The following is a 13,636-nucleotide window of genomic DNA, read 5'->3' on the forward strand; positions in this document are numbered from 1 at the left end:
TGATTCCGGACAGCCATGGATGGCTTGAATTGAGAAGTTAGTCACCAGAGGGAATTGGATATGATGTAGGTTGAAGGAGATGTGTTTGATGAATGAGCAGGGTGGTATTATTCATAGAAACAAAAATTAAAATGGTAATGACCTGCTAAACAAGTAGACGGTCATCCGAGTCTATTTTAAGAAGAGGGTACGTAAAGTTAGGTTTATTTTGAGTTAAAATGTAGTTTGTAGTATTATGAGAAGACCGTATATAGTTTGGAGTATTTACGTTAAATAACCCTATTTCAAATAATACTTCCACAATAGTGATAGAGAATTTCTTGATAGATGACATAACATTATATATTAAGAATAACGCATCTTAATAGTCATAGCGTATCAATGCGCTTATTGTGCAACCTCGTTAAAAACCTTGCTAGGAAAAACCCATTGGGACAAAAAAAACCTAGTCGAAGGAAAAAAGAGTGTAGCCATCATTCCTTAATTCCTTATCTTAAGGGTAATTAATCCGATAATTATTGAATAAATCGTCCAATTCCTTTGAGCGCAGATTTTCACTACATTATTCTAGTCGTTATGGTAATTTTGGACCATAAACTAATTTCACATGTTTAGCAAAAAGCTCATTCAAATCTAATTTCCAATATGCTCAAACTTCAGGTTGAGACAATAACTTTTCAAATAAACTCTATAGGAGTTTTGATGTTCCATTTTGGAACTAATCACGATATCTTTCAATCGTATTGTAGAGGTTTATATATTTCATCGGGAGTTTTCAATAACTCAATTGATCAACTATTAACAATTGATGATCATTTATAAGAGGCTCCTATAGGGAGTTATCCTCAAAGGAGTAGATCATAATATATTTCTCCTTTCCAACATTATCCATTCAAAATTATATTATGAAACATGTGCATGCATATAATATTAAACTAAGTTCTAAATAACATATCCTAACAAATATGCAATAATAATAATGTATAAATTAAAACTACGATGCAATGATGAACTGACTCTCTATATGCACATGATTGATGAGTCAAAATGCAAACTGTACAGTTTTCTTTTACAATATTCATAATTTGGATTGACTTCAAGTCAATAAGTAGACTTCTAGTCCATGAGCTCATTTATAATCATTGATTATATGCCGACAATCAAAATGGACTTAAATTTACGATTCCTCATTTATAAAGTCCATAAAATACCGCGCGCAAATGTATGTAGGTTCCATAAATATATCGATATAATTTTATCACCTCTTGATGATATCAGTACTGTTAAATGATATCTGGATCTGAATATGTATGTGGTACCATTATATTCATTTAAGCCATCTATTATCCTTCAGATATCGTGTCACTTCAGGGACACTTCAAATATAGTAATTACATATCATACCAACTGCTTGAACTTGCTATTTCACATTCATTGGAACCGTCAATTCATCTTGACTTTTATTATAATACACTTCAAGTGTATATACTTGTATTAATCTGGTAAGAGATATGGTTATATCAAATTCAAAAATCTCTACTCAATGAATTTAATGTATAACATGCTCTGAACTTCTAGTTCAGTAAGGGATCATATTTGTTTTTACCAGCTTTAATTCACTTTTCTCCCCCTAAGGTGGTAAAAACTATAACCAATGTATAGTCTAAATATTTATCATAACCACCTTAGATATCAATTTCTCATATCATCAATGAGAATTTATATGGGCATCTTTGTACAATAACAAAATATTTCTGGAAGAAATGTATAATGCAGTTGGATTTTAATGTGCTGATTCACAATGCCCAGTTTAAGAGATCAACGATTTTATATAAAAATTTGAATGTGATTTTTAATCACGGGAACTACTCAGAAAAATCATTATGTGACTACAAGTCACACAATATAGTGTCAAACCATACACGAACATTTAAGTTCTTTATTCAATATCGAGTAGTTTAGATCTCCAACATCATATATACTCAATCGTAGTTTAGTGTCTTGCCTTTAATACAATTTCTACACGAGAGAATTTCAGCACGTATCTTTTCTTGAAGATAAAAAGGTTTATCAAAACGGGTATAGTAAGAACCCGGATGGCTTTATTTTGTCACATCTGAATCATTTCATGTCAACTTTCTTAGTTTGCCAAAAAAATATACGACAATCTTTAATAAGAATTGGATATATCCCAATAATTTCACTTATCACATGCCATAATTTAGTTGACTATATTTATCATGCTAATCTTTTAGCAATACTTATATCAGTAAATCTCATTAAAAATTTATATCCGGCCAGATAAACGATGTGACATCTGAATTAGGACACAATAAGTGTCTCATATATGTAAGCAAGACTCATCAATATTCCAATAGGGAATATATTACTCTTTGAGTATTTTCGTATGACCAACAATTATATTCGTCAACATATACAATGATGACATATGCATGCTTGTCACAACGCATGTTTCAATGTGTTATATAGCATGATAATACAAGTAAGTTGATAATTCAACTTACGAATCAATTATTCCCTTCAAGCATGAAAGATGATTCAACAACTTTCAAATTAGTTGTATTTTTCGACCATTTACTTCACAATATATTATATGTTGGTCACATTATCACTCTTGTTTCAAATGTGAAGCGATGTCCACTTCTAGTGGGAATACTAGTGTTTTAAAATAAACACATAAATCATGAAAATATCCATATCCTTATACTTACCACTGCTTGTGGTATACTTTCATACTTTTATTATATCAGTAAAGCAATATCATATTATTCTCAGGGAATAATGGCCTCTAATGTAGTCTTATTGACACATTACTTATATGAAAGATAAAATAATTTCAGCCTCAAAACGTGATATCTCATTCACTTGAAGGAATGTTTTGAATCAGTTTAATATGATTATGAATTTTCAAAAGTGTCTCATAATTTGCAGATATCGTCCATGTATAAATACCGAGTTCATTCTTAATATTGATACTCAATATAATACTCACTATATGAAATGTGAGAATTTATAAATATTGTAAACTTCAAGTCACAGTTTCAATATCTGCAAACATTATGAACTCCATGTCATAATTCAGTATGTGTAAACACTATGAACTTTCGTCATAGTATGAATATCAAAATTTCAGCTCATATATCATTTTCTTTCTCTCATGTCAAACTCTTGCATATACGAGTCTCATATTCTCACATGACTTTTTGAGATATTCACTTTCATGAGATATTTTCATTTCTTTCAATGAACGAATTTAAGGCTTCTTTACTTGGCTCATCAAATGTCACATTATTAGGCTTAGTTAAGGCCGCAATATTAGGCTTATCATAACGCCATATTCTCGATCTCTGTTAGAGACAGAGTCTTTATGAGATGTCACATTCACTTAAAGGAATGGATCAAATTTTATATCTCATTATACTGTCCAACTTCAGGTGAACAAGAATCAATTCGCAAATAAATTTGTATTTCATAAAGACCGCTTAAAATTGAACAGCGGTTCATATACTCATAGATGTGGACTTCTGGCCACTTACACTTATACAATATGAATATATTGTATTGATGAGACGGTGTTAAAATTATTACACACGTTTCAAACTTTGAACTTCAGGCCAAAGTCATAATATGGTAAAATAAATCTTTTGAAACTTCAGGTCCAAAATTGTATGCTATGTCCCTTTTTTCAATAACGATCTTCAAGTCCAATGTAATTAAAATTACCAAAATTTAGTTGTATTCATCCAAGAATTGGTGACGCAATACAAAGTATAAAATCATAGTTTAAAAAAAAAAAATACAGTCTATTGCCCGTGACATATTACGGATTCATTATGCAACAAAACTAAAGAACACATCATTAAACTAATGATAGTGTAATACTTCAAAACAAGATCTTATTATCATCACAATTTTAATTACATTGGACTTGAAGATCGTTATTGAAAAAAGGGACATAGCATACAATTTTGGACCTGAAGTTTCAAAAGATTTATTTTACCATATTATGACTTTGGCCTGAAGTTCAAAGTTTGAAACGTGTGTAATAATTTTAACACCGTCTCATGAGGGCTGATTTATATCGACGACGTTTTAGTAAATATCGACGGTGTTTTTCATAAAAAAGACAATAACTACCCTTCCACTCATCCAGCCCTTTCTCTCTCTAAAAAATTTCCTCTCAACCTCAACTAAATTAAAAAAAAAAAAAACAACAACAATTAACAACACAACGGATCTCGAATCACCGGTACTTAAACAACTTAATCGCTTCATTATTTGGTTTTTTTTTTTTGCGCACCGTTAAATCCATTCGATAATTGATTTACGTCACGTATTGACTTAGTAATAACAAACATTGCAATTTTTCAGCGTAAATCTGAAATTTGTATCCTCAAAGTTGAACCATGGACCAAACTTTGAGATCTAACGTTCAGCCATGGACCAATCGTTAGAAACCAATGCTTGCCGTGGTCCAAACGTGGGAAATTAACGTTGGCCGTGGTCCAAACGTTGGAATCCCACGTTTGGCCACGGAGAGATTTTTTTTTTTTTTTTTCTTTGGAAAATTTCAAAAAAAAAAAAAAAAAAATCTCCGTGGTCAAACGTGGGATTCCAACGTTTGGACCACGGTCAACGTTGGTTTCCCATGTTTGGACCGCGGCCAACATTGGTTTCCCACGTTTGGACCATGGCAAACGTTGGTTTTCAACGTTTGGTCCATGGTCGATTGTTGAATCTCAACATTTAATCCATGAGCTAGTTCATTTTTTTTTAAAAAAATCGTGTTTAATACGTTTATTTGCTGATTTTTTAAATTTATTTAAATTTTCTAGTCGATGTGCGTTAATTTCTAACATCTTTTAATTGGTTTAATGCGATGAGAGAACGAAATATAGTTGGTTTTTAGTAGAATTTGAGAGAAAATTGTTTAGAGAGAGAAAATAGTGTAATTGTGAAAAAGGGCATTATCGTCTTTTGGAATGAAAACGTCGACGATATTTACTAAAACGTCGACGATATTTACAAATCGGGAATCAGGAGAACGTACCAAAAAAAAAAAATATATAATCAGGAGACAAAACATACAATCATGCAAGTCATCGTTTTATACAATAGTCTATACGGAGTACGTACGAGTATATATTAGGTGGACTCATCAATACAGTCGATTTGTGTAATCATGCCTAAATATGGTCTCTAATTATGGTCTCTGATACAACTGATTTTCAATTCTAATAAACAGACAAGATTAACATAAGATTTCATCTTTTAAATGATTGTGATTCAACATATGCAAATCTAAAATACATAATCAGACAAAAGATAATCAGTTATCATATAAAAATTTATTAATGCACTTCCAACATGAAAAACAATATAAAAATTTAATCTACCATTAATATGACATTCAAATACGCCTTACGATTGAAGTTATCAAGTCATAAACATGAAAAACAACTGATATTTACCATACTTCAACTGAATCATTGTTGGGAAGATTTACCAAATGAACAGGTTTAAAAAATTGTTTGGTCAATTGGATTTGTACGTATAATATCCAAATGTAATAGTAACTAACCATAACTTAATTCGTATATCTTAATAAATAATCACGGGTATAACGAAAACATACCTCGATTAGCATAATAAAATAATAAGATCTGATATGAACCTCCTTATTATCAGATCTTAATAATATACGAATAAATTAAGACTATTAATTCCTTTTCGTTCAGTCGATTAAGACTCGTACTGATAACGTGTTGTGAAATAAAGGGGAGAGGGAATTAGAGAGAATTGTAGAGATGAGTTAGAGCGAAAGTAAGGGAGAGAAAACTGTATTCTTATTCCATTATGAGGGGTATATATATATATACACATACAATGAGAGTAAAGTTTCTATAAGATAATATACCCTATAATATTCTAAGATATGGACATCCATATAATCATATTTGATAACAATAAATGCATTTTTGACATAAATGCTTCCCAATGTTTGAAATCGTATATCTTGTAGAATGGTGACAATGTGTTCTCATTTGCACAGAGTTCACAAAATTGATGTTCATTTTCAACATTTTGCTTAAAAAAATCAGTTTCAAATTTAGGCTTTCTTGACAAACGTAGATGCACGCAGATTCATAATAACGGATAACGTTAACATAATACAATAATTAACAGATTTTAGTAATAGTTTTAATTATCAAATCAAATTAGCAAATTAAGAAAAAATGTTTGGTAATTAGCTGATTATAGGATAAAGAGATAATTAGCAAAATTAAGAAAGAGTGTTTGATCGACCACGAGCCGAGCTTTGACCAGAGCCGATTCCGAGGCTCGACGAGCCGGCTCAAATAATTTACAACCCTACTCGGAACTCGTTAAACGCAACAATAAGCCGATAAGGAAAGACCAACAAGTCAAATTCAGGTCTATCCTCTTGCGTCTTCACACCTGGCCATTCTGGCTTTCTTATCAAAAGGGAGAAAAAAGGGACAAAATTCATGCATCCTTGTCATCTGTTGTGATTTGCTTAAAATTCATGCATTATCCTACTCATTTATATAGCTTTAGTTTCCTTGAATGTACTCGTAACGTTTTGGAATTCATGATTTAACTGCCTTTTCATCCCCTAAACTCACCATATAAACGTCACCCAATAGCCTAATTTTCACTTACACCGAAAACAATATTATTTGGAAAGATAATCAACAAAAATGTCTAAACAATTATTACTCATCTTCTTTAGTATACAACTAATAATGATAAGTAACCAAGCATTCGTAAGGAGTTGGACACTCTGGCCGTCTCAATACTGGGTAATCATCGAAAATGGATTAAGCAAAGACAGTTTAGAATTACATTGTCGAATTGTTCATGATAAGAAGTTTGAAGATTTAGGGGCAAAACATCTTCCGGTGAATGGTAGTTTCAATACAAGCTTCAAAACGATGTGGTTCACACCGACATTATGCCAGTGTAATATGAGTTGGCCTAATCACGGTCGTTTAGACATGTTCAATGCTTTCGAAAATGACCAAGGTTTCGTTGATAATATGTGTGGAGCACATCATTGTAATTGGAGAGCTGCTGATGATGCCATTTACTTGTATAATTGGAAGAAACAGAGATATGTTAACGTTGGAAATTGGGATAAGTTCTAAGTTATGGATTCGTCCAATAATTTCATACCACCGTACAAAATAAGTGATTTTAAAAAGTTGATAAGATAACATATATATGTGAATATATATGGTGGATTGGTGGTATTAAAATTTAATAACATCCTTTATTAGCCAAAATTGTTTTTGCGCAAATTCTTCTTTCAAACGGCCACTTTTTTTTTTTTTTTTCCTGAAGCTTTAGACGGATATATGTGATAATTTTATGCTTAAACGTAATCACAATGGTACAGCCAGTGTTATAACTTATGGTAACTTATTTTTCAATAATGGCCACATTTGTCTGTAAAATGGTTATAAAATTCCGTCTTATTGTTTCAGACTAAAATGACCGTCTGAAGCAAGACCAATTGTTGTCTTTGTTGGTGTAAAGAATAATATTAAGGAATATCCTTGATATTATTCTTATCTTGTGTATATAGTTTGTTATAGTAATTAGGTAAGTAGATTATTGGTTGCCTATTAAGATGAAGCTAATCTAGGAATATATAGCTTAGAATATATTGTATTACACTATATAATAAGGCCATGTATGTCGTGTATTGGATTGCATGAGAAGTTAACATATTCACCATCTTTCCTTTTTCTGTTATCTTTTCTCATGGTATCGTGAGCCAAGAATAGATCCAAAGATCAGTTTTTTTTCATCTGTCAAAACGAAAATTCAAAAGTCCTCAGATTTCACCATGCCTGGTGATGAAGCAAAATTAAGCGGTATTGGGAGTGGTCCAAAGACAATTCCCATGACATCACCCTTATACCTTCATCCTTCCGATAATCCCAATTTGAATGTTACACAAATCATCAATAATAATTACCAAGCAAATGCGGTTTCGAATGGGTCAAGCAATAAACCAGGAGACACGTTGAAACAGAATGTTCCATTCACAAATGACGAAATAGAAAGGCTTCGCATTTTGTTAAGTAATAGTCCGGATGGAAGCGAAAAATTGCAAGGTATGAAATTAGCTGTAAATATTGAATGGTTGATTGACAGCGGAGCTTCCCATCATATGACGGGAAGACGAGAATACCTTGAGAACACCTGGGTAGAGGATTCATCGACAGTAAGTCTACCAGATGGGAGACGAGTAGAGGCTAATGTTCATGGAGAAGTCAAATTAAGCACAAACTTTGTGTTAAAGGATGTTTTATTTGTGCCCTCACTTACTTGCGATTTTATTTCCGTCCAACAATTAATACGTGAAAATAATTGTGTAATAACTTTTCATCCCGATTATTGTGAAATGCGAGGACCGGACTACGAGGATGCAGATTGACGGGCCGAGCATCGACAAGGGGTGTACTATTATCAACCTGGACAAGGCCGAGTTGGTGAGGCAAGTCGCTGTTTCAAGGGAAAGTCAATTATGGCACAAAAGGCTGGGACACCCTTCGAAAAGTATTTTTCCTATTTTTTCTGATTTAGTTGGACAACGTTTGAATTGGAATTTGGATACGGTTTGTGATTCTTGTTGTAGGGCGAAACAATCTCGTACCCCTTTTAAGCTTAATAATAAAAGATGTGATGTTTTATTTGGTCTTATTCACTGTGACATTTGGGGCCAATATCGGGTGGCAAGTTTGACTCGTGCACACTATTTTTTGACCATAGTAGATGACCATAGTCGGGGAGTATGGGTTTATCTCATGAAAGACAAAAGTGAGGCTGGAGATTACATGAAAATTTTTTGTCAAATGGTCAAAACTCAGTTTGAAAAATGTGTAAAAATCATTCAAAGTGACAATGGAACGGAGTTATTATCCGGGCCAATGCAACGTTATTACGAAGAAAATGGAATTTTATTTCGGACTAGTAACGTAGATACACCCCAACAAAATGGCCGGGTAGAAAGAAAACATCGTCACATTCTTGAAAAGGCAAGGGCATTACGGTTTCAAGGAGGGTTACCCTTACAATTTTGGGGCGAGTGGATTATGACTGCCGCTTATTTGATAAATCGAACACCCACTCCTTTGTTAGACGGAAAGACTCCCTATGAAATTTTGTATCGAAAAAAACCCCAATTGAATAATTTAAAGGTGCTAGGTTGTCTTTGTTATGCCCATAATAAAGATAAACCACGAGATAAATTTGGAGAACGGGGAAAGAGATGCATATTTATTGGGTACCCACATAGTAAAAAGGGTTGGAAGGTCTATGATTTAAAGGAGCGACGAGTTTTTGTGTCACGTGACGTTATTTTCTACGAGAATGTATACCCATATTTAGTTTCAAATGATACAGCTACACCTCAACATGGCAAGTTTCCTACTGGTTTTGAACGAAATAGTGGGGGAGATTTCTTTATTGATTATGACATGTCCCTTACACCTACTCATGTTGAGAGGGGGAGTGATGATTTGGCGATGGGCAATGAAACCGAAGTGTGGGTATAGGAGACAAGAGATTAGTGACACAAATGAAACAGGAAACAGACAGGTTAATGATGCATCAGATGTTGAGCACGAAATTGCAGAAGCTCCTGGGAATGGGGATACGGGTATACAACAAAATGAGCAAAGAATGGGGCGTGGTGCACGCGACAAGTTCGAGCCGGCATGGAAGAAAGACTATTATTGTAAATCAAGGAGAATTATCACCCCAAAACAGAATGCTCACCACGTCCAAAGCAGCTCCTCACGGTCACGGTCAGGTACACGATATCCCTTAGATGATTATGTTGTTACTAATTGTTTTTCACAATCTCATCAAGCTTTTCTAGCTACTATTGATAAGGAGCATGAGCCTACTAACTATGGAGAGGCAGCCAAAGATAGACGGTGGAGAGAAGCGATGAGTAAGGAAATTGAAGCTTTGGAAACGAATGGGACTTGGAAGATAGTCACTTTGCCTAAAGGAAAGAAACCCATTGGATGTAAATGGGTGTACAAGATTAAATATCTAGCAGACGGAAAGGTTGAGCGATACAAAGCAAGACTCGTGGCACAAGGATTTACTCAAGTAGAGGGAGTAGATTTTCATGAGACTTATGCACCCGTGGCGAAAATGACGAGCGTACGGTGCATGCTTGCGATTGCGGTGATAAAAGGGTGGTTCATTGAACAATTAGATGTAAATAATGCTTTCCTACACGGAGATCTCGACGAGGAGGTATACATGAGAATTCCACAAGGATTCGAAAGAAAAGGGAAAAGCAAAGTTTGCAAGTCATTGAAATCAATCTATGGGTTAAAACAAGCTTCTCGGAATTGGTTCGCAAAATTGACAACTTCAATGAAAAATTACGGGTTTGTACAATCAATGGCGGACTACTCATTGTTCACGCTGAATCGAGATGGAATTTTCATTGCCGTGTTGGTTTATGTTGATGATATGATCGTTGCTAGCAACGATAAGGAGGCATGTAAACATTTCAAAGACTTCCTAAATAAAAGCTTTGGAATAAAAGACTTGGGACGATTGAGATATTTCTTGGGAATTGAAGTAGCACATGGATCGAATGGGTTATTTCTAAATCAACGGAAATATGCTATGAATATCATCGAGGAAGCCGGAATGAAAGGAGCAAAGACCGCTTACACACCTATCCAACCACGACACAATTTGGGGTTAGCAAACGGGTATGTCTTGAAAGACATAATGAAGTATCGACGTCTTGTTGGAAGGTTAGTATATTTGACAATTACGAGACCGGACCTTGTCTATGCGGTTCATGTATTGTCACAATTCGTTAATGAACCAAGAAAGGAACATTGGGAGGCTGCATTACGAGTAGTTCGTTATGTAAAAAGGAACCCAAGCAAGGGCATAACGTTCAAGAAAAGTCCGGACCTACAACTCGAGGGATATTGTGATTCCGATTATGCGAGTTGTCCGTTGACTAGGAGGTCATTAAGTGGATATTTTATCTCAATAGGAGGGTCACCAATTTCGTGGAAAGCTAAGAAGCGGTGACGGTAGCAAAATCAACAAAGAGGCCGAGTATAGAGCCATGGGTGCAAAGAACAAGTGAACTGATATGGATAAAGGCATTTTTGGCATCTTTAGGCGTGTTTCATACGAAGCCAATGAGCTTGTATTGTGATAATCAAGCAAATACATATAGCAAAGAATCCGGTGTTTCATGATAGAACTAAGCACATTGAGATAGATTGTCATTTTGTGCGGCAACATTTGATTTCGAACGAAATTCACACGGCACACATCCGGAGTAAGGAACAAATTGCGGATTTGTTCACTAAGGCATTAGGAGGAGAAACATTTGATCATTTGCAATTCAAGTTGGGACTCGGTCTACCAAGTGCTCCAACTTGAGGGGGAGTGTAAAGAATAATATTAAGGAATATCCTTGATATTATTCTTATCTTGTGTATATAGTTTGTTATAGTAATTAGGTAAGTAGATTATTGGTTGCCTATTAAGATGAAGCTAATCTAGGAATATATAGCTTAGAATATATTGTATTACACTATATAATAAGGCCATGTATGTCGTGTATTGGATTGCATGAGAAGTTAACATATTCACCATCTTTCCTTCTTCTGTTATCTTTTCTCAGTTGGAGTAATTTGTTTTGTCGTTTTTTCTTGTCTTCACTGATTTTTCTAGTATAATAGGATCATCAGTAGTTGTAGTCATCTATTATCCTGTAGATATCTTCAAGCATTCAGGCATTGCATATATAAACAGCTGTGGGAAACGTTTATGACGATAGTCAATTGGTTGATGCATATAAACAATTTCCTTGAGTTTGTCATGAAAGAAAGCATTTTTAACGTATAATTGTCGACAATAGGTCTTAGTATAGACTGGTGGGGCGAACAGACGGGTAAAGACCTCTAATAAAATGGGTAGGGGGACAAAGTGGGGCACCCCCATGCGCTTCCCACTTTATGGCAAATGGATATTTTGTGAGAGTAAATGGTATCCGTCTATACGTATAGACGGATAGTGTCCGTCTATAATGAAAATTTGTGAATTGCCCAATAGGTCTTAGTATAGACGGGTGGGGCGAACAGACGGGTAAAGACCTTTAATAAAATGGGTAGGGGGACAAGGTGGGGCACCCCCATGCGCTTCCCACTTTATGGCAAATGGATATTTTGTGAGAGTAAATGGTATCCGTCTATACGTATAGACGGATAGTGTCCGTCTATAATGAGAATTTGTGAATTGCCCAATAGGTCTTAGTATAGACGGGTGGGGCGAACAGACGGGTAAAGACCTCTAATAAAATGGGTAGGGGGGACAAGGTGGGGCACCCCCATGTGCTTCCCACTTTATGGCAAATGGATATTTTGTGAGAGTAAATGGTATCCGTCTATACGTATAGACGGATAGTGTCCGTCTATAATGAGAATTTGTGAATTGCCCAATAGGTCTTAGTATAGACGGGTGGGGGGGAATGACAGGGTAAAGACTTCTAATAAAATGGGTAGGGGGACAAGGTGGGGCACCCCCATGCGCTTCCCACTTTATGGCAAATGGATATTTTGTGAGAGTAAATGATATCCGTCTATACGTATAGACGGATAGTGTCCGTCTATAATGAGAATTTGTGAATTGCCCAATAGGTCTTAGTATAGACGGGTGGGGCGAACAGACGGGTAAAGACCTCTAATAAAATGGGTAGGGGGGATAAGGTGGGGCACCCCCATGTGCTTCCCACTTTATGGCAAATGGATATTTTGTGAGAGTAAATGGTATCCGTCTATAAGTATAGACGGGTATAGACCAATTGTGTGTGTGAGAGAGAGAGAGGGGGATAATACCGTGTGAATGGTAGCCGTTTTAACGATGGGATTGAAAGTCTCTCCCAATCCACTGCAACCTGCTAAGTTCTTCCATCACCTACAAAATTAGCTTTGTGCCTTTCAAAAGAACTCGTTCTAAGTTCATTCCTCCTTAAAAGTGTGTATTTTATTTTATGGTTAAAGGATGAAATAATTAATAATAGTTTGAAACATAAAGTTAGAACCCTAACTTCATTTCAAAAATATCAACCAAATATTAAAAAGCATTAAATTTATTTCAACCCATTATAAGAGGATCAACCAAAAAGCCATAAAATGGTCAAATATGTGTATTTTATTTTATGGTTAAAGGATGAAATAATCAATTGGTTGATGCATATAATACCCCTTAGTTTTTAAGGTAGTTAATGATATATCTCACACATAAATACATACTATCATGAGACGGTCCATCATAAAACCAGTAAGTAGATTATACATTCGATGTACTATCAACAGTTGTATAGTTTCAAAGCATTATAATAAAGTTTTTAAGTTTTGTTTTAAAAATTATAAGTTTTACTGTAAAGTTTCTGATTTCATTCACTTAAACATTAAGCTAAAAAAATTACAATAAAGCTCAAAAACATTACATACAAGCTTAGTTAATTTGAGTTTTAATGGGGAAAAAAAATGAAATATAACTTATAAACTTTAATAAGCTAAAAAAA

At 34.5% G+C, this 13,636-nt stretch overlaps 1 protein-coding gene across 1 annotated transcript; it reads left to right on the forward strand.

Moving 5' to 3' along the window:
* The first annotated feature begins 6,788 nt into the window (after window positions 1–6,788).
* LOC141644411 (S-protein homolog 3-like) lies at window positions 6,789–7,190 on the forward strand. Its single transcript, XM_074453941.1, has one exon. The coding sequence runs from the start codon at window positions 6,789–6,791 to the stop codon at window positions 7,188–7,190; it is 402 nt and encodes a 133-aa protein (XP_074310042.1).
* Window positions 7,191–13,636: the final 6,446 nt, after the last annotated feature.

Source organism: Silene latifolia, chromosome 1 (assembly GCF_048544455.1).
Source record: "Silene latifolia isolate original U9 population chromosome 1, ASM4854445v1, whole genome shotgun sequence".
NCBI classification, from domain to species: domain Eukaryota; kingdom Viridiplantae; phylum Streptophyta; class Magnoliopsida; order Caryophyllales; family Caryophyllaceae; genus Silene; species Silene latifolia.

Bases quoted from the DNA above. Each gene is read 5' to 3' on its own strand.
- LOC141644411 (XM_074453941.1), top strand. From the start codon at position 6,789: ATGATAAGTAACCAAGCATTCGTAAGGAGTTGGACACTCTGGCCGTCT.